Source organism: Pangasianodon hypophthalmus, chromosome 22, assembly GCF_027358585.1.
Source record: "Pangasianodon hypophthalmus isolate fPanHyp1 chromosome 22, fPanHyp1.pri, whole genome shotgun sequence".
In the NCBI taxonomy this organism is placed as follows: domain Eukaryota; kingdom Metazoa; phylum Chordata; class Actinopteri; order Siluriformes; family Pangasiidae; genus Pangasianodon; species Pangasianodon hypophthalmus.
In genome coordinates this window covers 1,441,460-1,466,509 of record NC_069731.1, presented here as the reverse complement: position 1 = coordinate 1,466,509, position 25,050 = coordinate 1,441,460, and the positions used below count along the sequence as shown (strand labels likewise).

At 41.5% G+C, this 25,050-nt stretch overlaps 1 protein-coding gene across 1 annotated transcript; it reads left to right on the top strand.

Annotated features, from left to right (window-relative positions):
• The first annotated feature begins 10,850 nt into the window (after nucleotides 1-10,850).
• On the top strand, nucleotides 10,851-18,532 carry LOC128317189 (uncharacterized). The gene is made up of 7 exons (XM_053227828.1): nucleotides 10,851-10,858; nucleotides 15,729-16,138; nucleotides 16,390-16,644; nucleotides 16,832-17,194; nucleotides 17,749-18,004; nucleotides 18,121-18,228; nucleotides 18,379-18,532. The coding sequence occupies exons 1-7, from the start codon at nucleotides 10,851-10,853 to the stop codon at nucleotides 18,530-18,532; spliced, it is 1,554 nt and encodes a 517-aa protein (XP_053083803.1).
• The last annotated feature ends 6,518 nt before the right edge of the window (nucleotides 18,533-25,050 follow it).

The following is a 25,050-nucleotide window of genomic DNA, read 5'->3' as shown; positions in this document are numbered from 1 at the left end:
ACAGAAACCAACACACACTTGTCTGTATACACGGCATATTTAGTAAATACTTCCAGTCTCTTTGTGTTAAAGCACATCTTTTACAGTTACTTCCTCTGCAGAATGATGGGGTTTTATTTTTAAGGCCTCAGACTTGTTTCACATTAAACTTCTAGAACAATAAAATTGTGTTTATGTTCTAAAGTGTGTGATTTTTTTCTTTTTTGGGAGGATGATGGTTAAAAGACGTAAATGAATTCACATCCAGAGTAGCCTGATTAACCAGATGCTTTATTACAACTGCTCAGTAATTGAAGAGAAAACGTACAGAGGTTCAGGTTTCCATCACTGGATGGCGATGTTGTTCTTTGCAGCAGACCTCAACACATTTTCTGTATTTGAAGACATGAACATACATTCCCTCTGCTGTTACACTCAAACTTCATACATTTATTTTCTGAAAAATCAAACTAGAGACTTGAGGATCTGATGTAATAGTGAAAAAAAAAAAACTTTATCTATATTATTCAAAGTAGGCAAATACATTAACATAGCAGTGGGCATGATCATTATCATCACTGTTACTGTGTTAATTATTACAGTAACAAAATTTAAAGATAAATAACAGCTTAAAAATAGGAAGAAATCTAATCTCCTGCAGCATGAGCAAAAAACTTCACACAGCATGTATGTTACCTTATACATAAAACGACAACCCTTTTTTTTGCATTATGCTTAAAATAAGTTTTTGTTAGGGAAAAAACGATAAAGCACTCTGCTAAAATGAGGATGCGAACAATCATTTACATTTACTCATTTGGCAGACACATTTATCCAAAGTGACTTACAGTTGAGCAGAGCAGATGAAGTTTAAAGAACTTGCTCAAGAATCCAACAGTGGCAGCTTGGCAGTGCCGGGATTTTATATAATTAAAAATTCCCTGCATTAAATGGTAATGATCAACATCAGAATCAGAAAATCTTGTTTCTAAAGCTGTATTCAGACAGGATTAATTTTGCGGACTTAAGTTGTCAGGTTTCAGACTGTATTCTGCTTTTTGGCCACCTGATGGCGACCCTGAGGACTTTCTATTAGAGCTCCAGACTAGTTAATGTGTTTCAGTTGCCCTGTTTGCTCGAGTCTTTGCTCAGTCTTTGCCTTGGTTTTGGCCTTGTGTAAGTCTCTGCCCTGCTCTTCTGCTTTTTGTCATGTATGACTACCTTGCTAGTTTTTTTATGGACTGTGACTGCTAAAATCCTGCCTTGGATCTTTGCCCTGTTTTTTGTATTTTGTTGGAATTTTTGCCCTAGCTTTTGTTTTTTATTTTTGATGTCTTCTGAGCGTTACATTGTTTGAATTTTTTGCTTGCCTGTTTTTTCCCTTTTGGATTTTTTGCCTTTTGCTACTAGTCACCCTGCTGACATTCCTTGTCATTTTTTGCTCTTCCCCTATTAAACCATTCAAACTACTCCTATACCAGCCTCTGCTTTTGGGTCCTCTCATCTATGTTTAGCTCCACCAGTAGAGCATTAGACCTATACCCAGAGATCCTGGGTTCAAATCCTGCTCTGGTCCTGACATAAGTAATGTTGTTGGAGGATGTTTGTAGTGATTCTGAGCAAAATCACACAGGATCAGGGCTCTCTGTATGAATCCCACAGATGGGCGTGTCTTCACGATGTACGCATGGTCGTTGCACTAAAAGTAGCCTACTACACACACCTTATATATTTAATCCAAACGGATTGCTTTGCCCTTTATTATACAGTAAGTACTGGTTGTGAGGGGGCGTGGCCACAAGTCGAGCTTGTGCATCAGGAGGTCACATGACTATAACATGTATACAGGCTGTACCTGCCACTGCAACTCGCTCCTGGCAGGTCTGCCTCTGAGCGCCATTCGACCTCTGCAACTGATCCAGAATGCAGCTGCACGACTGGTTTTCAACCTTCCTAAGTTCTCCCACACCACTCCATTGCTACACTCCCTTCACTGGCTTTCTGTAGCTGCCCACATCAGATTTAAAACACTGACACTTGCCTACAAAGCCAGAAACGGACCAGCACCCACTTACCTCAAAGCACTTATCACACCCCACAATGCACTACACTCCCTCCGGTCCTCTAGCACTGCTCAACTGCTCCCACCATCTCTCAGGGTACAAGGAAGACCTGCATCAACACTCTTCTCTGTCCTGCACCTAGATGGTTTAATGAACTTCCACTAGATGTCTGAACAGCTGAGTCACTGGCAGTCTTCAAACTGCCAGGTGTCTGTGTGCTTTTCTTACTATATTACCTCCCGAACAGAGCTTCTAGACTGATGGTATTCTTAGTCCATGACCTAGTGAACCAGTATCAGGATGTATTTATTGATAGAGACTTCAAAAGCACTTCTGTAAGTCGCTCTGGATAAGGACGTCTGCCAAATGCCATAAATGTAAATGTCCCTGGCTAGTAGTAAGTCAGTAACTGTTTTGGCAGGAGACAATAGAAAAGATGGAACTTTTCCTGTCTTTATACTGAAGAAAAAGCACAAAAGCTCTTTTCCCACAGGATATAATGCAATCTTTATCAACATGTCAATTCAGACAGGATATACAATATATTACATCTTGTTTATTCTACAGGTTCTTGTTTATTCTACAGGGGCATCCATGGCTGGCTACTCATGACCCATCCATTTCCTGGAAATATGGTGAGCTAACACAATGGTCAGACTACTGTTACTCGCACTGTCTTCATGTTGCAATTTCCCTGCCATGTTTTACTACAAGTATTGAAAGCCCAGATCCCTGATAAGTATGCAGAATTCTCCAAAATGTTTAGTAAAGCTAAGGCAACTCAACTCCCTCCTCACCGACCTTGGGACTGTGCAATTGAGTTACTACCGAATATGACACCCCCTAAAAGCAAGGTATATCCATTGTCACGACCAGAAACCTTAGCCATGGAGACTTACATAGAAGAGGCATTAGCATCTGGCTTTATTCGTCCTTCTACTTCACCAGCTGCAGCAGGCTTCTTCTTCATTGAGAAGAGGGACGGAGGCCTCCGACCATGTATAGATTACAGAGGATTAAATGCAGTAACCATAAAATATAGATATCCACTACCACTTGTTCCTTCAGCCCTTGAACAACTTCGGGAGGCACGTATTTACACCAAGTTAGACTTGAGAAGTGCTTACAACCTCGTTTGAATCAGAGAAGGGGACGAATGGAAAACAGCATTCATCACCACTAGGGAGCACTATGAGTATCAGGTAATGCCATATGGGCTAGCCAATGCACCAGCAGTCTTCCAGTCATTCATCAATGAAATCTTCCGTGATCTCCTCAACCAGTGTGTGATAGCCTACATAGATGACATTCTCATATATTCTCAAGATAAGGCCCAACATACACAACATGTTAAGACAGTCCTCTCACGCCTCCAACAACACCAACTGTATGTTAAGGCAGAAAAATGTGAGTTCCACAGTACTCAAACCACCTTCCTTGGTTACAACATCAGCCACCAAGGTGTAGAAATGGATAGCTCAAAGATACAAGCTGTTTCTGAGTGGCCAAGACCCAATACAGTCAAAGAGCTTCAACGATTTTTGGGTTTTGCAAACTTTGATGAGGCACAAAAAGCTTATGTTTCCCTCAAGACCAGCTTCACCACAGCACCAATTCTCAAGCATCCAGACCCTAACCTCCCTTTTGTTGTGGAAGTAGATGCTTCTGACTGTGGTATTGGTGCAGTCATGGCAATCCAGGCAAACTTTACCCCTGTGCTTTCTTCTCTAGGAAATTGAATGAAGCTGAAAGAAATTATGACGTTGGGAATAAAGAGCTACTGTCTATGAAGGCTGCCCTAGAAGAATGGCGACACTGGCTAGAAGGGGCCATCCATCCTTTCCAAATCATCACTGATCACAAGAACCTTGAATACATTAAGAGTGCCAAAAGACTCAATCGCAGTCAAGCCCGATGGTCATTGTTTTTTACTAGGTTCCAGTTCACAGTCACCTACCACCCTGGCAGAAAGAACAGCAAAGCAGATGCCCTCTCACGCAGGTATGATCCACCTCATGCGTTATCACATACTGAGCCCATATTACCACCCTCAGTCATCATCGCACCCATTACCTGGGACATCATGGAGGAGATCCAAAGAGCGCAGCAGTCTGATCCTGCACCACCTGAATGTCCACCAACGAAACACTACGTACCTCAAACTCTGCAACAAAGAACTATCCAGTGGGTTCACACATCCTTGAGCACAGGACACCCAGGTATTCAGAGAACAATCAATCTTGTACGTAACTCATTTTGGTGGCCATCTCTAACAAGCGATGTTACTGCTTATGTTAAATCTTGTCAAATTTGTGCCCAGTCTAAAACTCCCAAAGAATTGCCAGCTGGCCTGCTCCAGCCATTACCCATCCCACAGAGACCATGGTCGCACCTATCTATTGACTTTGTTATGGATCTACCTAATTCCAATGAATTTACCACAATTCTTATCATAGACCGGTTCTCTAAATCATGCCGGCTCATTCCGATGAAAGGTCTACCCACGGCTATGGAAACTGCTCATGCTCTGTTTCACCATGTCCACCATTAGAGTTTATGGCCTACCAGAGGACATTGTAACAGATCGGGCATCCCAGTTCACCTCCAGAGTCTGGCATGCCTCTTGCAAGCAACTAGATATCAACGTAAGCTTAACTTACGTTACTTATATCATCCACAAACAAACGGACAGGTAGAGAGACTTAATCAGGAAATAGGCAGATATCTCAGGTCTTATTGCAGCCGAGAGCAACAAAGGTGGAGCAACTTCATCCCATTGGGTGAATATGCACAGAACTCCCTTACTCATTCCTCTACTGGCCTCACTCCTTTCCAATGCGTGCTGGGCTATCAACCTCCAATGTTCCCTTGGTCGGGAGAACCGTCTTCAGTGCCAGCGGTGGATGATTGGATCAGGCGGAGTGAACGGGTGTAGGATAGTGCGCACATTCGGCTGCAGCGGGCAGTACGAGCCCAATGGATCCAGGCCGACAGACGAAGACATCCTCACCCAAAATACCAGCCAGGTCAAAGAGTATGGCTATCCACACATGACCTCAAGTTGCGGCTACCCTGTAGGAAGCTCAGCCCAAGGTATATGGGTCCTTTCAAAATATTACGTCAGATTAACCCAGTTACATACCGTTTGGAGCTTCCTACTAATTACCGTATCTCTCCCTCCTTCCATGTGTCCCTGCTGAAACCGGTCCACCCAATGTCTGGCCCCAGAACCACGGGTCATGAACCCCCACCTCCATTGGACAGTGATGGAGCGGCAGCATACATGTCAGACCAGCATACATTTTAACCTGGTGGACTGGGAGGGCTATGGACCGGAGGAGAGAACTTGGGTAGCTGCCAGAGACATACTGGACCCGTCGCTGATCCATGACTTTCACCAAGCACACCCTGACCACCCAGCACCACGACCAAGGGGACGTCCCAGCAGAAGAACACCGGGAGGTGTTCGTAGAGGGAGGGGTTCTGTCACAACTGAGGCTGATATCCATTCAGCCGTCCACCAGAGGGAGCCCTCTCCCGAATACTGATGTACTTCTTCTTCTATGCCTACTTCCTGTTTGGCACATGTATTTCAGGGCCTAGCTCACCTGTATTCATTGCGAAGTATTGTCAGCTTACCACTGCCTTACCGAGCGTTTCTTCATTGCCTATTGTTTGTATCTTGTTACATGATCTTTGTGCCTGACTTCTGGATTACGTCTTTTGGATTACTGCTTTGTTTTATTTGCCTGGTTGGACTGCCTCTCACGTTACCGGACTTTTGCTTGACTCAACGACCTCGCCTCTTTGCCTCATTGTTTGGAGTTTTTTGCTGCTTCTGTTTAATAAACTCTCCGCACATGGATTCAGAAACTGCCTCCACGTCTGGTCCCTTACAATATTTAACTCGCACTTGAATCCGCCTTGTATTTCCTGACAATACATTTGAGCCCTTGAAAAAGTACTTTGCTGAAAATGGCTTTGCTGTAATTCCTAAATGGTAACTGATGTCATGATTTTAACAGTAACAGCAATTTTAATAATTACCAATGTTGTGTTTCATTTTTTATTAATTATCATGTTATTGACTCAACAGAGCTGAAACTTACTTATTGCTAAATCATCAGAATTCTTTCATCTGATCAAAAATTAAATGTTCTCTTGTATTAGATAATCCAATAACTGACCGTACACACTGCAACATCAATCAGCAAAGAGTTAAAACTCTGAACAATAATTCTGTGTAAGAGTGAGATGATGTTTCATACCGGACAGCGTGAGCAGAATTGTAGCCAAGTGCAGCATCTTCATCTCTTCTTCAGTAAGAACTTCACGCACTAAGTGTTGGGTCTATGTATATACACTGAGCTCACTGACTTTGTCATGATATGTGAGAACTAAAACCACTTCCTGGATCAACAGAACGCACCTATTATAGCTACAACGTCAAACACCACACACAGTGCATGGCAGCTTGCTGTATATGGGGCTGCGTAGCTGCAGACTGGTCAGAGTGCCCATGCTGACCCCTGTCCACCGCCGAACGAGTCTGCAATGGGCATGTAAGCATCAGAACTGGACCATGAAGTGAGGGAAGAAGGTGGCCTGGTCTGACGAATCACATTTACTTTTACATCATGTGGACTTGCCAGGTGCATGTGCTTCACTTACCTGGGAAAAGATGGCACCAGGATGCACTATGAGAAGAAGGTAAGCCGGTGGAGGCAGTGTGATGTCCTGGGCAATGTTCTGCTGGGAAACCTTGGGTCCTGGCATTCATGTGGCTGTTACCTTGGCACGTACCACCTACCTAAACCTTGTTGCAGACCAAGTACACCCCTTCATGGCAACGGTAATCCCTAATTGCAGTGGCCTCATTCAGCAGGAAATTGCCACGCTTCGAAAATTGTTCAGGGATGGTTTGAGGAACATGACAAAGAGTTCAAGGTGTTGACTTGGCCTCCAAATTCCCCAGATCTCAATCCCATCCAGCGTCTGTGCTGGACAAACAGGTTCTATCCATGGAGGCCTCACCTCGCAACTTACAGGACTTACAGGGTCTTGTGGAGTCCATGCAACAAGGGATCAGAAAGGATTTGGTGGGACAATATTAGGCAGTGTATGTTATATATATATATATATATATATATAGACACACACACTGCGTGTGTCAAAAGTTTGAATACACCTGTTTCAAGAATGGTTTTATTCACTTTTTAATATTTTGTACTATTTCAAGGTTAACAATAAAATAAAAATAATGAAATAGCACATATATAAAAAAGTGTTGAACAAAATCAAACTATAGTTTTAGTTTTTTAACAGCAGTCCAGAGTCATTTATTGAGGCCCTCTAGTGGCTGGCTGCAGTACAATTTTAAACCCTGCCTATTCTCATTAGTGAATGTTAAAGGTGGTGAACTTCTGTTTTAAGATCAATCTCCACAAAATATTTTTGGAAATAGTCTTCAGTTGACCCTGATCTCTCCCCAAGTATTCGCCCTTACGAGATGTTTTATAGGAGTTATTTGGTGATGAATAAAAGAGCGTGGTTGAGGAGGTGATTGACAGTTGTGGTCATGACAGTCGAGTCATGAGTTGTGTGCACCTTCCAGTTCTACAGACAGTTCTGTAGCAAAGCCATGTCTTGTTCTGCTGTAAACTGTTCTAACAGACCCTCAGAGGGGAATTCTCTGCAGTTTGTCCAGTATGTTGCTCATTGTGATGCTTAAGCTAGCTCGTTGTAGTGATGTTATAACTAGTAAACCGACATGAGCGAATGAAGTGATGGCACAAACCAAGGCCGCTGACACTAGCTACATTTGATAATAATTCACTATTAACTATATGACCTTAGAGAACACTCAGTGTGGTGTGTTAAGGTTAACCAGTCTCTCCTTTTTAAACAAATGCCACAGAAAGAATGAGTGGAGTATATAAAAGCACTTCTCCATTCAGATGGGTAACTCACTGCAGGTGTCAGAGCTAGATGTGTTGAGTGTAAATGTTGACTGCTCTTTATATTTTCAGTTGGTACATTACATTCACTACTTATACTTTCATTACTTTGATTAAAATGATGGATAACATCAGCTAGCTAGCAAATGGTAGCTTATCTTATGTTGCACTTCAGGTAATATCAGGGTGCATGCTCAGGTACGAGCGTCCATCACTAATATGGGTGGGTCAGAGGTACGAGCGTCCTTCACTAATATGGGTGGGTTTGAGGTATGAGTGTCCATCACTAATATGGGTGGGTCAGAGGTAAGAGCGTCCATCACTAATATGGGTGTGTCAGAGGTACGAGCGTCCATCACTAATATGGGTGGGTTTGAGGTATGAGTGTCCATCACTAATATGAGTGGGCGAGAGGCACAAGTGTCCATCACTAATATGGGTGGGTGAGAGGCGGACCCACTGTCCACCTGGCCTTTCTCCATTCATTCAATATAGAACTTCACTTTGGGATTCAGCCACTAGAGGGAAGCATTGACCAATTTATAGCTCTAAATCAATTTCATTTAATTTAATTCTGCAGAAATGTATAGTCTAACCTTACACTGAAAGATTTATACATTTATTTATTAAATGTTCAGACAAGAGAAGCCAGTTCAAATAAGAAAACCTTTATTCAAATGAAAGAAAAAAAGACAAAAAGAAAAGGAGGGAAAATTATTACATTAACTTAAAGATACAAAGATTCATTAAAGCAGTAAGCAAACATAAACCAGAAGCTAAGTATCAGTAGCACTTGTTTCTAAACCAACCTTACACCACAGCACGGTCGAGTTCTGGATTGTGATTGGTCAGAAGGTGTTGATTAATTTTCTATAACAGCAGCTCTGACAGTAGCACAGCTGCATATCACAGGTTTATAATAATGCACTTGTTCTAAAACGTTATTGGTTCTGTAGAAAAAGCTCACTCACAACTCATTCACCGGCTCATTACAGTGGACGCGCCACATAAACTGATAAAAAAAACTTGTATAGTCTTTGATATGGTAAAGTTTTCTTCAAGGAGATGTTTGTATATTATTTATGGAAGGAGTCTCCAGTGTCAGTGCTTTGAAACAGTCAGAGGTAAAGCTGTAATTTTAAGCTTCTTTGTGGTTTCTCAGTAACATGACAAGTGTTTTTATCTTATAAACTACAAAATGGAGAAAATATAGATAACAAGAATTATTCTTATTATATTATAGTGTATTATATTGTTATAGAAAAAAATTGGTTTAAATGTTCTACTAGACAGGATGTTTACAGGAAATAAACTCAGACTAATACTAATAAGTCTTAAAATGTAATGTGCAGTGGCAGCTGATATTAAATGGCAGGGCTAAAATCTATCAGTAGCAATGGACAATTTAACTAGGATTGAACAACAACAACAGTAATAATAATAATAATAATAATAATAATAATAATAATAATAATAATAATCATCTGCAAGCTCCTCTGGATAAGAGCATTTGTTATATACTCTAAATGTAATTAAATGTAACAAAATGTAACTAAGTGTCTAATTATAGTCTTAGCCCTTCATGATATTCTGTGTGTTTCTTATGAGTGCTGGTGGTGATGTTGCACTCAGTTTAAAAAAAAAATCCAAAATAATCCTTTTTAAAACATTTGTTAACTTCAAATAAGATGATGTGAATGCCAAAAATGAAACCTTAGTCCTGCTAGCCCATTGATACGACCTCTCCTATCCTTTTATTTAATAGATTTGATTTTATTCTCTCTTATCAACCAGGTAGTAAAACTGAGAACCCTGATGCTCTTTCCAGGGAGTTTAACCGTTCTGAGCTAGCCTAGTCCCCAGAGGTGATCATCCGACCACCAAGGATGTTCTGGAGTCAATGCATTCTTCACGGTTTCATCCAGGAGTGTCAAAGACCTCAGACTTCGTCTGTTGATGGTTCTGGTGGCTGAAGATGGTGTAGGACATTAGATCTTTTGTAGCCGTCTGTAGCACCTGTACATGGACCAAGAACACCAGATCTTCCCCACAAGGCCTTTTACATCCTCATCCCACCCCTCTCATCCTTGGTTGCATGTTTCCATGGATTTTGTCACTGTCTTACCATCTTCACATGTTACAAAATACAATTATTCTTGTCATGGTATATAGATTTTCGAAGGCCTGTCACCTCACACCATTGCCCAAAGTTCCCTTTGCTCGAGAGACTGCTAAAAGTATGCTCCAACTGTTTTTTTTTCAGCCTTATGATGGCCTCTTTCACTTGCATTGACACCTCTTTGGACCGCATATTGAGAGTTCCCATGAACAGTTACCAAATGCAAATTCAACACTTGGAATCAACTCCAGACCTTTTATCTCCTTAATTTGTCATGAAATAATGAGGAAACAGGCCATGAAACTGCTTATCAGTCAATTGGCCAATTACTTTTAGCCTGTGAAAATGGAGGGACTCTAGAAAATGGCTGTAATTCCTAAACAATTAATGCAGTATTTCGTTAAACCCCTTGAATTAAAGCTGAAAGACTTCACTTCAATCACATCTTGATTGCTTCATTTCAAATCTGTTGTGGTGGTGTACAGAGGCAAAAATTATGAAAATTGTGTCCCTGTCCAACTACTTATGGACCTGACTGTACATTTAGTTTACTATAATAGACAGTATGATGAATAAAATGTGAGAGAAAATTTGGTGTTTCTCGGTCGCAGTTTTAACACATTAAGCCATGGTAAGCTGTTTCCTTATAAAAGGTTTCTATAGAGCTGAAAATGGTTTTGTGAAAATGATTTTTCAGTTCCTGCTTAGCCCTTTGGGTGGTGGAGAGGGATTATGAAAAGGTAAGTGTGTGAGATTTAGTGTCAGTTTGTCGTTGTTTTGGTGCATTAAGCCAGTGGTTCTGGTTCACCTGAGTTGGATTTAGCACTGATTCGTCACACTACTGGAATTACATTTGTACATTTCTTCTTTAATGTGGTTATTTATTATTAAATGACAATGCACACTTTTATAGTTATAAATATAGTTATAAACTTTGATTGTAATGCCTTTAACAATGCTGATGATGTATTAAACAATAAAACTAGACACAAGCAGCAATCTTTGGGGTCCAAGAACTGAGAAATGCCTGGTGAACACTGATTGACCGATGGTGATCATGTTTTTTGTTTATTTTATTTTTAAATAACCCAGTCATCATAAAAATCTACTTACAGAAATCTAAATAAAATGAGTAATTAAAAGTCATCACTATAACTGTCCTTGTCCTGGAATTTTGTATGTGTTGTAGGAGCACTTAAAGATTACAAATGATATGACTGACACTTTATCAGTCTCTTTTGTCTTTAGGTTTGGAATGATTTTTCTACACACTTATTTTGCAGGTTATCTCATGGAGAGATACTGGGTTGTGGAATATCCTGAGCCAGTTTGTGCTGTGAGAGGATTCAGTATCTTCATTCTCTCTAGTTACTATTATCCACAGCCAAATTATCAGGTTGAATAAATGCTTTGGTGAAAGGGGCAGCTGCCATGGCCCCGGACTGCCACCAGAGGGAGACAGAGCGCTGCCTCTCAGTAATTAGTGGTAACCTGTGCCACCTGTGACTGGCCTATTTAAGGGCTACTTACAGATTGCTCAAATGCTCAGTCTTGAGTTTATCCTGTGAGTGCAAGACTAAGCTGGTATTGTGAAAACTAGAGCTGTTCTCTGGTCCTTTCCTCTGTGCTGGGTTGGCCTCACCTTGTCACCCTCTCATGTCTTCAGCTTCCTTCTCTTGGGGGAAAAAAAACCTCTTCTGTTTCCTTGTTAGCTCTCTGTAGTGAGCAGTCAGAGGTTTCTCCCCTGATGGTCCTCAGTTTGTGCCTTTAGTTTCTCCTTTGTTCCTATTCTTGCTAGCTCATCTGGGTTTCTTTGTTTTGGTTTGCTGTAAGGTGAAAGCTAGGGTTCATATGCCTTAAACCTAGCTCCCCTTCCGATTTCAGTCCTTCTCATGGAACACTGGTAATGTGCTTGCTCTCTAACCCAGAGATTGTGATTTTGAATCCGATTCTGGGTGATGTTTTTGTGTATTTTAGGAAATTGCTTTTTTTTTTTTTTTCATTTTGTTACTTTTCTCCATAACCAGGATAGTGTGTGTTGGCCTGAGCTAATTTATTTTCTGTTTTGGAGGTTTCTGTTTATCCTCCTTATCTGCTCTGTACTTGAGTTCTATATCTTGAGTATTAATGAGCCACAACTCAGTTTGCCCTGGTGTCCTGTATCCTGAGGCCTGGGTTTGAATCCACTGTATGGTGAATCGCCTTTGTTGCTTGATGAACTCAAAAATGGGCAAGTGTACAGACCCACTGCATGTTTAACAGCTCATAAAACACTAAGTCGTACTTTCAGTATGTTGGAGACAAATCACACTGCACTTAATCCCCGATGTACAGTTCAGTTATTCCAGAGAGTACAAATTCAGATTTATAACCAATGTGGATAGTGCCAGTTAATCAAAAACTAATACAGGATTCAAAATGCATTATTTAAAACTGATAAAAAATAAATGAGGAAAAAACAATAGGCAACAAATCTATTTATGTATTCTGTTCACACACACTGAGCTCTTGTACTGACTATCACATGATCTTAACTCAGAATGCTCCTCTGTTATGCATCAGGATCTATACTGCTGAGATGGAACAGCTCCATGTAAATGTCCATGCTTTTGGAATGGGATGTCCAACAAGATCATATGTGATGGTCAAGTGTCCACATACTTTGGCCATACAGTGTATTTCTGAATCAAAATTGTTTTTTAATAACTTCTGGGTGTGTGTGTGTGTGTGTGTGTGAGAAAGACAGTGCATGAGGCCTCTGCTCGTCTTCCTGTCTTAATGCTTTGACACTCTTGTGGTGGCTTAGTTTGTAGCTATATTGGGTATATTCTATTATTCCAGGAAGTACTTTTAATTCTCATATTTCATGACCAAGTGAGTGAGCTCAGCTCAGTGTATATACATAGACCCAACACTGAGTGTGTGAAGTTCTTACTGAATAAGAGATGAAGATGCTGCACTTGGCTACGATTCTGCTCACGCTGTCCGGTATGAAACATCATCTCACTCTTACACAGAATTATTGTTCAGAGTTTTAAGTGTTTGCTGATTGATGTTGCAGTGTGTACGGTCAGTTATTGGATTATACACTTGGACAAACACATTATACTGTCTAATGTCAGTGAATGTTTGATTTCAAGCTGATAAAAGATTTCTAATGGTGGTGATTAAGTAAGTTTCAGTAATAAGAAACAAAACAACATTAGTAATTAACTCTCATTAAAATCTCAGTGCACTGTTAAGATCAAGATTCAATTCAATTTTATTTGTACTGTATAGCTCTTTTAACAATGGACAGTGTTACAAAAAGGCTGGACAGAAATATATAAATTTGAAATTTATTAGTTTATCCCTAATGAGCAAGCCAGAGGTGACGGTTGCAAGGGTCCTTGAGAGGAACCAGACTCAAAAGGGAACCCATCCTCATCTGGGTGACACTGAATAGTGTGATTATAGATCAAAAACAGATAAGACAAAGAACACAAGAGCACCCACTAGACTCCTGCTGTACATTTAATCTCTGACCTTTAACTAACAGACAGAAAAGACTGAGCCCCAGGTAGCTGTACTACATTTCAGACAGGTTGCCATGTGCTGATAAAACCATTCATATCATCATGTAAGGAAAGTCAGTTTTTTCCAGAGGTAATATTAAGATGAAGACATTTTATGAGGAGTCATGTTTGTCATGTTTTCCTTCTTTTGGAAAGTCTTTTTGATGGCAGCAAAATCATGCAGTAAGTTAAAAGAATAACTTAGAAATAGACTGGTGTGTGCTGAAGGAGCTTTTGAAGAAACAGAAACATTTCTGCTTCTGAGATTAGCTTTTGAAAGAGTGCAGAGAGACACATGAGACTTTGAAGATAGGATAAATAGTTGCGTGGAACATTTTGAAAAAGTATTAATGGATAAATGTGAATCTACCTGTCAGGACTACATTACCCATCAGCCCCATGCACATCATGAGATCATGCACACCTGAGTCACGTTAAGGTTCTTGTTTTTCTAGTCCATGTTCTTAGTGTTTGTGTCGCACGTCATTTTCATTTATATGACCTCTTTAGAAAATATTATAAATTAGCTCCTTTTAAACATTCAGTATTCAGGATTATTTAACATGATTAGCTAACTACAGGGCTGTGGCCTTAGCAAGAGCTTTATACATTTTTTTTTTAAAGAAGACATCCTAATAAAACACTTAACACTAATAAAATACTGATTCAGGTCTAGTCTACTATCTCTATTAAAATATTCAAAACATGTCAATTTAATGGAGATGAATAAATTTAAGGAAATCTGGCTGCCATGATTGTTAATATTTATTTCTCAATGATGCATAAGACAATGATTAGCAGCCAGGTGTCACACTAAAGAAATGCACAAGATTTGTAGATTAGTTAAGCATCAAGAAGTGTGACTACCTTTTATAAAAGCAGAACATTTGGCAGTTTGGGGTTCTGGAGCACTCAGGTATGTGTCAACATCATGCCAAGAAGAAAGGAATATGACCTCAGAGAAGCAATTCTCAATCTGAGAAGGCTTATAAGGCCATCTCCAAATAATTTGAAATTTGTCAGGAGTGGGTGTGCCAGCAAATTTAGTCTATGAACAGACCCTTTAATGCTCAGAGGTATAAAGAAAAACCCCAGAGCTATCATGTGACATACAGGCCTCTGTAAGCACATTAAATGTTTATGTTCATCACAGCATAATCAGAAAAAGACTGAACAAGTATGACTTTCATGGAAGATTGAGTACCCTGAACAAACCACAAAAGTTCTGGAACAATATCCTTTGGACTGATGAGGCCAAGGTGGAGATGTTTGATCATCATGCACAGTGCCATGTTTGGTGAAAATGAAACACAGCATATTACCACAAACACCTCATACTAACTGTGAAACATGGTGAAGGAGGGGTGATGATTTGGGCTTGTTTTGCAACCACAGGAGCAGGGGAAACTTGCAGTTATTGAGACAACGATGAACTCCACGTTATACCAGAATATTATTGAGACAAATGTGAGATCATCTGTTCAACAGCTTAAGCTGGGCTGAAATTGGGTCATGCAACAGGACAATGATCCCAAACACAGCAGCAAATCGGCATCTGAATGGATAAAGAAGAGAAAAATGAAGGTGTTGGAATGGCCAAGTCAACCCCATTGAGATGCCGTGGTGGGATCTTAAGAGAATTGTGCATAAACGAATGCCCTCAAACATCAATGAACTGAAGCAACTTTGTAAAGAAGAGTGGGCCAGAATTTCTCCAAAATGAGACACGAGAGACTGAAAAACTCCTAAAGAAAACGTTTTACTTTGTTATTGTTGCTAAACGTGGTTTTACATGTGACATGTAGGGTGTACTTATTTTTCCCCACCTGGTTTCTTAATGTTGGTTTACGTTTTGGGGACAAAATGACTACATACTCTAATCTGTTTTTTTTTTTTTTTTTATTGAAGTTGGTGAAGACCACACAGTTGTTATTTAGGCCCTGATAATTAAAAACAGAATTGAAGAAGCTGTACTTTCTTTTTCCCATGACTGTATATATGTATCAGATGAACACACATGAATACACACAATATACTGTATAAAATAATATATCAGTGTAACTTCATCAATCTCCTTTAATCTCCATTTATTTCTCTACACAGGTGTTCTCAGTGATTTGAGTGTGAAATATCCTGATAAGCTGATCTGTGGTGTGAGAGGATTCAGTGTCTCCATTCCCTGTAGTTATTCTTATCCAAAATCAAATCCCAATATTCAGGTGACACAAAAGCTTTGGTGCTCAATGAACTCAAACAAAGGAAGGTGTTTGGACCCACCGTATGTTTATAATAGCGCATCAAACACCAAGTCAGACTTTGAGTACGTTGGAGACAACAAATCAAACTGCACTTTGTTAATCCACAACGTACAGTTCAGTTATTCTGGAGAGTACAAATTCAGATTTATAACTGTTCAGCCTAGTGACAGATACACAGGTGATCCTGGAGTGATTCTACAAGTTGCAGGTAAATTTTAATGATTAAAATAAAAATCCAAATTATTCATTATCTGTATACTTTACTCTCCTCACCTATAGGAATAAATTATAGTTTTGCAAATCTTTCTTGTTGTGAACTTGTTGAATCCATTGCCGAGATCAGCTTTAATTTTATCAAGAAATCTCATTTAGCTGATGTTTATTATTCAATAATACATTTTTAGCTTTGTGAGAAATCCTGATTCACTGATGTGGAGTCTTTCCTGCTCTCTGAAAAAGATTTAAAGGTGTCACTAATCAGGCTCAGTGGAAACGGAAACCTTAAACAAGGAGACTCGTTAAATCTGATGTGTGATGTGAAGTGCACACACAGTTCCTCACAGTTTGTGTGGTCTAAGAACAACGAGCGCTTACCTGCATCAGGACCCGTTCTTCACTTTCCTGCTCTAACCGTGAGGGATTCTGGGAGTTACACCTGCACTTGGAAAACCAACGAGGCGTCAGGATCTGAAACGATCAGCCTTCAGGTCGAGGGTGGGTCCATTTGCTCACAACATTCCAGCCTCTGTGTGTGTGTGTGTCGGAATATTTGAAGAAATGTCTAAAATTATTGATAGGATCTGTACATGCTTCCTCTCTAATATAGATCTATTGGGAGATTTTTTCTTTTAATTTTACCTTTTTAAATCTTGACAGTGTTATGTACACACTTATTTTGCAGGTGTTCTCGATCACAGAGATTGGGGTGTGAAATATCCTGATAAGCCGATCTGTGGTGTGAGAGGATTCAGTGTCTCCATTCCATGTAGTTATTATTATCCACAGCAAAATTATCAGGTGATAGAAAAGCTTTGGTGCTCAATGAACTCAAACAAAGATCAGTGTTATGGTCCACCGTATGTTTATAACAGCTCATCAAACACCAACTCAGACTTTGAGTACGCTGGAGACAACAAATCAAACTGCACTTTGTTAATCCACAATCTACAGTCCAGTTATTCTGGAACATACAAATTCAGATTTATAACTAATGTGACCAAAGGCAAATGGACCGGTGAACCTGGAGTGATTCTACAAGTTGCAGGTAAATGCTATGGTTTGAAAAAAGCTAAAATAAAATCATCTTTATGTGCATAATGAACTTTCCATAAGATTCCACTGTGAAGGAGTGTTTTTATTCTACCAGTTATCAAAAATATTTTCAGCTGCTAACAAATTAATGACAGAATGTGATGGGGCATGCTGTTATTGGAAAATAATCAATGACCTGGTGGTGTGATGCAGCCTGACGTGATGTTGATTATTTTCTCATAACAGAACAAGCGCATTAATAGAAACCTGTGATTTGCAGCTGTGCTACTGTCAGAGCTGCTGTTATAGAAAATTAATCAACACCTTCTGACCAATCACAATCCAAAATTCAACAGCTCTGTGGTGTAGACATTACATAGAAAACATATATTAATAAAAATGATGGAATCTTTTTGAAGAAATATAATTTTTTTTTAAAAAATAACAAAGCACATTATAAAAGACCATGTTGTTGACTCAGACTTTAGGATGCGACTGTAGTATAATTATTAACCCCTTCTCAGTCCTGATTCACTGACGTGGAGTCTTTCCTGCTCTCTGAAAAAGATTTAAAGGTGTCACTAATCAGGCTCAGTGGAAACGGAACCCTTAAACAAGGAGACTCGTTAAATCTGACGTGTGACGTGAACTGCACACACAGTTCCTCACAGTTTGTGTGGTCTAAGAACAACGAGCGCTTACCTGCATCAGGACCCGTTCTTCACTTTCCTGCTCTAACCGTGAGGGATTCTGGGAGTTACACCTGCACTTGGAAAACCAACGAGACATCAGGATCTGAAACGATCAGCCTTCAGGTCGAGGGTGGGTCCATCTGCTCACAACATTCCTGAAGTTTAAATATCACACTGTCTCTAATGATTACTGAAGGAAATAATGTGACATGTGTTTAGTTAAATATTGTTGTTGTTGTTGTTGTTTTTTAACAGGTGAAAATCCTGATCATTGGCCAATCTGGATCATTGTTGTGTTGACAGCCGGACTGATTTTCATCACCGTAGCTATCCCAGCTGTGATTTACAGCAGGAGGTGAAACAGTCTAAAAAAAACTCACAATCTTTTCGTGAAACAAAAAATGTCTTTCGGAAAGGATACAATTTTGACATGTCACAAGCTGTACTGCCAAACTGTTAATTTAGTAGTAAACAGCAGTTAACGTGTAGTTTGTGCCTCAAACAGGTTTCTGTGTGAGCGCAGGAGTGTCCACACTGAGCAGCAGAAGGAGGACGATTCTGATATCTATGCTAATGTCCAGCAGAAGGAGGACGATTCTGATATCTATGCTAATGTCCAGCAGAAGGAGGACGATTCTGATATCTATGCTAATGTGTAATAGCAATGAGCTGACCACAGTTTCACACCTCATGCTAAACTTAGTCTTCTTCTTGTGAATTTCCTGTGTGAGATGAAAAAGTTACACATCACTTACATTTCCTTTGTGTTGCATTTGAGCTTAATTTCAAGATAGACAACTTAGCCATTTATTACATTTATTGGAATTTCAGTCATGGAGCAATTTTTGAAGTTGGTTTAGAAACGATTCTTAATTTCTATTTATTTATTACTTTTGCTGTATAAATACAACTGATACACAAATGAAACCTACACAACCTGTAACAGAAACCAACACACACTTGTCTGTATACACGGCATATTTAGTAAATACTTCCAGTCTCTTTGTGTTAAAGCACATCTTTTACAGTTACTTCCTCTGCAGAATGATGGGGTTTTATTTTTAAGGCCTCAGACTTGTTTCACATTAAACTTCTAGAACAATAAAATTGTGTTTATGTTCTAAAGTGTGTGATTTTTTTCTTTTTTGGGAGGATGATGGTTAAAAGACGTAAATGAATTCACATCCAGAGTAGCCTGATTAACCAGATGCTTTATTACAACTGCTCAGTAATTGAAGAGAAAACGTACAGAGGTTCAGGTTTCCATCACTGGATGGCGATGTTGTTCTTTGCAGCAGACCTCAACACATTTTCTGTATTTGAAGACATGAACATACATCCCCTCTGCTGTTACGCTCAAACTTCATACATTAATTTTCTGAAAAATCAAACTAGAGACTTGAGGATCTGGTGTAATAGCGAAAAAAAAAAACTTTATCTATATTATTCAAAGTAGGCAAATACATTAACATAGCAGTGGGCATGATCATTACCATCACTGTTACTGTGTTAATTATTACAGTAACAAAATCTAAAGATAAATAACAGCTTAAAAATAGGAAGAAATCTAATCTCCTACAGCATGAGCAAAAAACTTCACACTGCATGTATGTTACCTTATACATAAAAAGACAACCCCTTTTTTTGCATTATGCTTAAAATAAGTTTTTGTTAGGGAAAAAATGATAAAGCACTCTGCTAAAATGAGGATGCGAACAATCATTTACATTTACCTATTTGGCAGACACATTTATCCAAAGTGACTTACAGTTGAGCAGAGCAGATGAAGCTTAAAGAATCCAACAGTGGCAGCTTGGCAGTGCCGGGATTTTATATAATTAAAAATTCCCTGCATTAAATGGTAATGATCAACATCAGAATCAGAAAATTTTGTTTCTAAAGCCGTATTCAGACAGGATTAGTTTTGCGGACTTGTCAGGTTTCAGACTGTATTCTGCCTTTTGGCCACCTGATGGCGACCCTGAGGACTTTCTATTAGAGCTCCAGACTAGTTAATGTGTTTCAGTTGCCCTGTTTGCTCGAGTCTTTGCTCAGTCTTTGCCTTGGTTTTGGCCATGTGTAAGTCTCTGCCCTGCTCTTCTGCTTTTTGTCATGTATGACTACCTTGCTAGTTTTTTTATGGACTGTGACTGCTAAAATCCTGCCTTGGATCTTTGCCCTGTTTTTTGTATTTTGTTGGAATTTTTGCCCTAGCTTTTGTTTTTTATTTTTGATGTCTTCTGAGCATTGCATTGTTTGAGTTTTTTGCTTGCCTGTTTTTTTCCCTTTTGGATTTTTTGCCTTTTGCTACTCGTCACCCTGCTGACATTCCTTGTCATTTTTTGCTCTTCCCCTATTAAACCATTCAACCTACTCCTATACCAGCCTCTGCTTTTGGGTCCTCTCATCTATGTTTAGCTCCACCAGTAGAGCATTACACCTATACCCAGAGATCCTGGGTTCAAATCCTCCTCTCCCAGCCCCTCAGCAATACGATGGGAATTCTAGTGATTGTTGAGGATTTTTGACAAAGTGTTCACTTACCTTTGAGCTTCAGCCCTCCTCCTTCCCCACTGATCACTCCCGTAGAGCTTACATTATCACTCTTCTCACTGGCAAAGCACGGGCCTGGGCCACTGCTGTATGGTCAGAGCAGCCCCCATTCTGCTGTAGTTACAAGGCTTTTGAAGAGGAGTTTCGGAGAGATTTTGACCACCCCTCCAGCAGCCGTGAAGCTGCTAAACAATTACTGAGCATCCGCCAGGGGACTGGAAGTGTGGCGGACTATGCGGTTCAATTCAGGACCCTGGCTGCTGAGAGCAAGTTGAACCAGGAGGCGCTGATTGTGGCATTTCAACACGGTCTTTCAGATCGCATTCAACGTCGTGAACGTCGTATGAGGGAAAGATGTTGCTTGTACTGTGGAAAGCAAGACCATTTTCATGATAGCTGTCCAGAGCTGTCGGGAAAAGCCCGACCCCGTCCAGCACAGGGAGGGCTGTTAACGGGAACTACCTCCCCTCCCACTTGCTCCAGTCCAGGCTTTCTTTTGCCTATCACTATCTCCTGGGGTAAAGCTAAAGTACACTATCTTAAGGCTCTCATGGATTCCGGAGCTGCTGGCAACTTTATGGACATTTCATTAGCCCACTCACTTCAAGTTCCTTGTTCTCCTCTGCCTTCTCCCTTGTCTGTTACTGCCCTCGATGGTCACCCCCTGGGTAAAGGCAGCGTCTGCCAGAGCACGACTCCGCTGCTTATGTCTGCTCAGCAACATCAGGAGAAGATTCAATTCTACCTCATCTACTGCCCTGAGTTTCCAGTAGTCCTTGGTTACCCCTGGCTTACTTATCATAATCCTCACATTAACTGGTCTACCTGTACTGTTCTTCAGTGGGGTTCCACATGTTCTCTTACCTGCCACTTTCCTAGCATCTCACCAGCTCCCAAACCTCCCGAGTCCCTAGATTTATCTCAAGTCCCTTCCATGTACATGGACCTTAAGGAGGTTTTTAGTAAAGGAAAAGCCACCTCCCTACCACCTCATCTCCCTTATGACTGTTGTATTGACCTGCTCCCAGGCACATGCCCCCCCAGGGAGCGTATTCTTTCTCTGTCTGCACCCGAGCGTGTTGCCATGGATGAATATATCAGAGACGCACTGGCCTCAGGACTCATTCGCCCCTCAACATCTCCTGCTGGGGCTGGTTTCTTTTTTGTGTGCAAGAAGGATGGGGGTCTTCGCCCCTGTATTGATTATCGGGGGCTGAATAAAATCACGGTGAGAAACCGATACCCTCTTCCTCTTATGACTAGTGCCCTTGATCATTTACAGGGAGGCACCATCTTCACTAAACTGGACCTTCGCAATGCCTACCACCTAGTCCGCATCAGGGAGGGTGATGAGTGGAAGACTGCTTTTAACACTCCCACTGGCCATTATGAGTAGCTAGTTATGCCATTTGGTCTCACTAATGCCCCAGCAGTCTTCCAGGCCCTTATTAACAATGTTCTCCGGGATTTTTTAAACAAATTTGTTTTTGTATACTTGGATGACATTCTAATCTTCTCCCGATCTCTTCATGAGCATGTGTCCCATGTCCGCCAGATTCTCGAACGGCTCTTAAGCAATCACCTTTATGTTAAACCAGAAAAATGCCACTTTCACTCCTCTGTAGTTTATTTCCTGGGTTTTGTCATTAAACAGGGGAGTATCCAGATGGACCTGAAGAAGACCACAGCAGTTCAGGATTGGCCACAACCCAGGTCCATCAAAGAGGTAGAGCATTTCTTGGGTTTTGCTAATTTTTATAGGAAGTTCATTCGCAGCTTCAACTCTGTGGCCGCCACTCTCTCTGCACTCACCAAGGGAAAAGTAATCAATTTGTCTGGACCAGAGAAGCCGATGATGCTTTTCAAGAGCTCAAGCACAGATTCACCTCCGCTCCTGTCCTGTCTCATCCTAACCAGGCCTTCATTGTGGAGGTTGACGCCTCAGATCTAAGGGTAGGGGCGGTGCTGTCACAGAGAGGGGCTGATAATAGGATTCACCCTTGTGCCTTTTTTTCTCACAGATTGTCACCTTCTGAAAGGAACTATGATGTGAGAGACAGGGAGCTGCTCGCAGTGAAACTGGCTCTGGAGGAATGGAGGCACTGGCTGGAGAGAGCCCAAAATCCTTTCGTGGTATGGACTTATCATAAAAACCTCCAATATCTCCAGCAGGCCAAACGACTCAACCCACGTCAAGCCCGTTGGGCCCTGTTCTTTAACAGATTCCAGTTTACCCTCTCTTACCGCCCAGGCTCTAAGAACCAGAAACCAGATGCTCTGTCTCGGGTTTTCCTCCAAGAAGACCCTCGATCCTATGAAAGTCCCATACTACCCAGCACTAAGATTGTGGCGCCGGTTTGGTGAGAAATAGAAACTGTAGTTAAACAGGCCCTGCGAGGTGAGTCCAGTCCTGTCGGGGTTCCTGCTGGTTGTCTCTTTGTTCCCAATTCTGTCCATTCTCAGGTCCTACAGTGGGGTCATTCCTCCCATCTCACCTGCCGTGCGGGAGCGAAGCGGACCCTGGAATTCCTGCAGAGACACTTTTGGTGGCCCACCATCAGGGAGGATGTCAGGGCATTTGTCTCTGCTTGCCAGACCCGTTCCCAAAGCAAGGATTCACACCTCCGTCCTCAAGGGCTGCTTCATCCTCTGCCCATTCCCCAATGGCCTTGGTCCCACATTTCCCTTGACTTCATTACCGGACTGCCTTCGTCCCAAGGTAATACAATTATCCTCATTATTGTTGATGGGTTCTCTAAGGCCTGTCACTTTCTGCCATTGACCAAACTCCCCACTGCTAGAGAAACTGCTGAACTAATATGCACACGTGTTTTTCGAGTCTGTGGTCTACCACAGGATATTGCTTCAGACCGGGGGCCTCAGTTCACATCACGCTTCTGGCAAGCATTCTGCAAGTTGATTGGGGCCACTGCCAGCCTGTCCTCTGGGTTCCACCCTCAATCTAATGGTCAGACAGAACGGATCAACCAGGTCCTGGAGACGATGCTGCAGTGTTTGTTGGCATCCAATCCCACCTCCTGGTCTTCTCATCTGCCCTGGGCGGAGTACGCCCAAAACACTCCGCGCTCTGCATCCACAGGCCTGTCCCCTTTTGAGTGCCAGTTTGGTTACCAACCACTGCTGTTCCCTGAACAAGAAACCAATGTAGGGGTTCCGTCTGCCCAGCAGTTCATCCAGCGGGTTCATCGGATTTGGAAAAGAGCTCAGCACAACCTTCAACAGGCATCTCGGCAGCAGCAAACTCAGGCTGACCGTAGGCGCAGACTCGCACCTACCCTTCGTCCAGGACAGAGAGTGTGGCTTTCCTAAAGGTGGAATCTCGCAAGCTGGCCCCGCACTTTGTGGGCCCCTTCAAAGTAGTTCAAAGTATTAATCCAGTGACCTATCGGCTTCGTTTTCCTGCATCCATGAAGATCAACCCAACATTTCATGTGTCCCTGTTAAGGCCAGTTGTCTCCTGCCCTCTAGCCCCTGCCCCTAAACCACCACCGCCACCCCGTATCATCGAGGGTCCTGGGTTCCTGCCCGAGATATCCTGGACAAGGACCTTATTAGGGACTTTCACACCCAACACACTGATCGTCCAGCTGGGAACGTCAGGAGACGTTCATAAACGGGGGGGTTCTGTCAGGTTTCAGACTGTATTCTGCCTTTTGGCCACCTGATGGTGACCCTGAGGACTTTCTATTAGAGCTCCTGACTAGTTAATGTGTTTCAGCTGTGTCTCATTTTCCTGTGTAATTAAGTTGCCCTGTTTGCTAGAGTCTTTGCTCAGTCTTTGCCTTGGTTTTGGCCTTGTGTAAGTCTCTGCCCTGCTCTTCTGCTTTTTGTCATGTATGACTACCTTGCTAGTTTTTTTTATGGACTTTGACTGATCAAATCCTGTCTTTGCCCTGTTTTTTGTATTTTGTTGGAATTTTTGCCCTAGCTTTTGTGTTTTATTTTTGATGTCTTCTGAGCATTGCATTGTTTGCGTTTTTGCTTGTCTGATTTTTTCCCTTTTTTTCCCTTTTTGGATTTTTTGCCTTTTGCTACTAGTCACCCTGCTGACATTCCTTGTCTTTTTTTGCTCTTCCCCTATTAAACCATTCAACCTACTCCTATACCGGCCTCCTATACCATGACTATAATATGTATACAGGCTGTACCTGCCACTGCAACTCGCTCCTGGCAGGTCTGCCTCTGAGCGCCATTTGACCTCTGCAACTGATCCAGAATGCAGCTGCATGACTGGTTTTCAACCTTCCTAAGTTCTCCCACACCACCCCATTGCTACACTCCCTTCACTGGCTTCCTGTAGCTGCCCACATCAGATTTAAAACACTGACACTTGCCTACAAAGTCAGAAACGGACCAGCACCCACTTACCTCAAAGCACCTATCACACCCCACAATGCACCACACTCCCTCCGGTCCTCTAGCACTGCTCGACTGCTCCCACCATCTCTCAGGGTACAAGGAAGACCTGCATCAACACTCTTCTCTGTCCTGCACCTAGATGGTTTAATGAACTTCCCCTAGATGTCTGAACAGCTGAGTCACTGGCAGTCTTCAAACTGCCAGGTGTCTGTGTGCTTTTCTTACTATATTACCTCCCGAACAG

Coding starts and splice junctions, on each gene's coding strand:
- LOC128317189 (XM_053227828.1), top strand. Junction 16,645..16,831: donor GATCAGCCTTCAGGTCGAGG/GTGGGTCCATTT, acceptor CTTATTTTGCAG/GTGTTCTCGATCACAGAGAT. Junction 18,005..18,120: donor ATCAGCCTTCAGGTCGAGGG/TGGGTCCATCTG, acceptor TTGTTGTTGTTT/TTTAACAGGTGAAAATCCTG.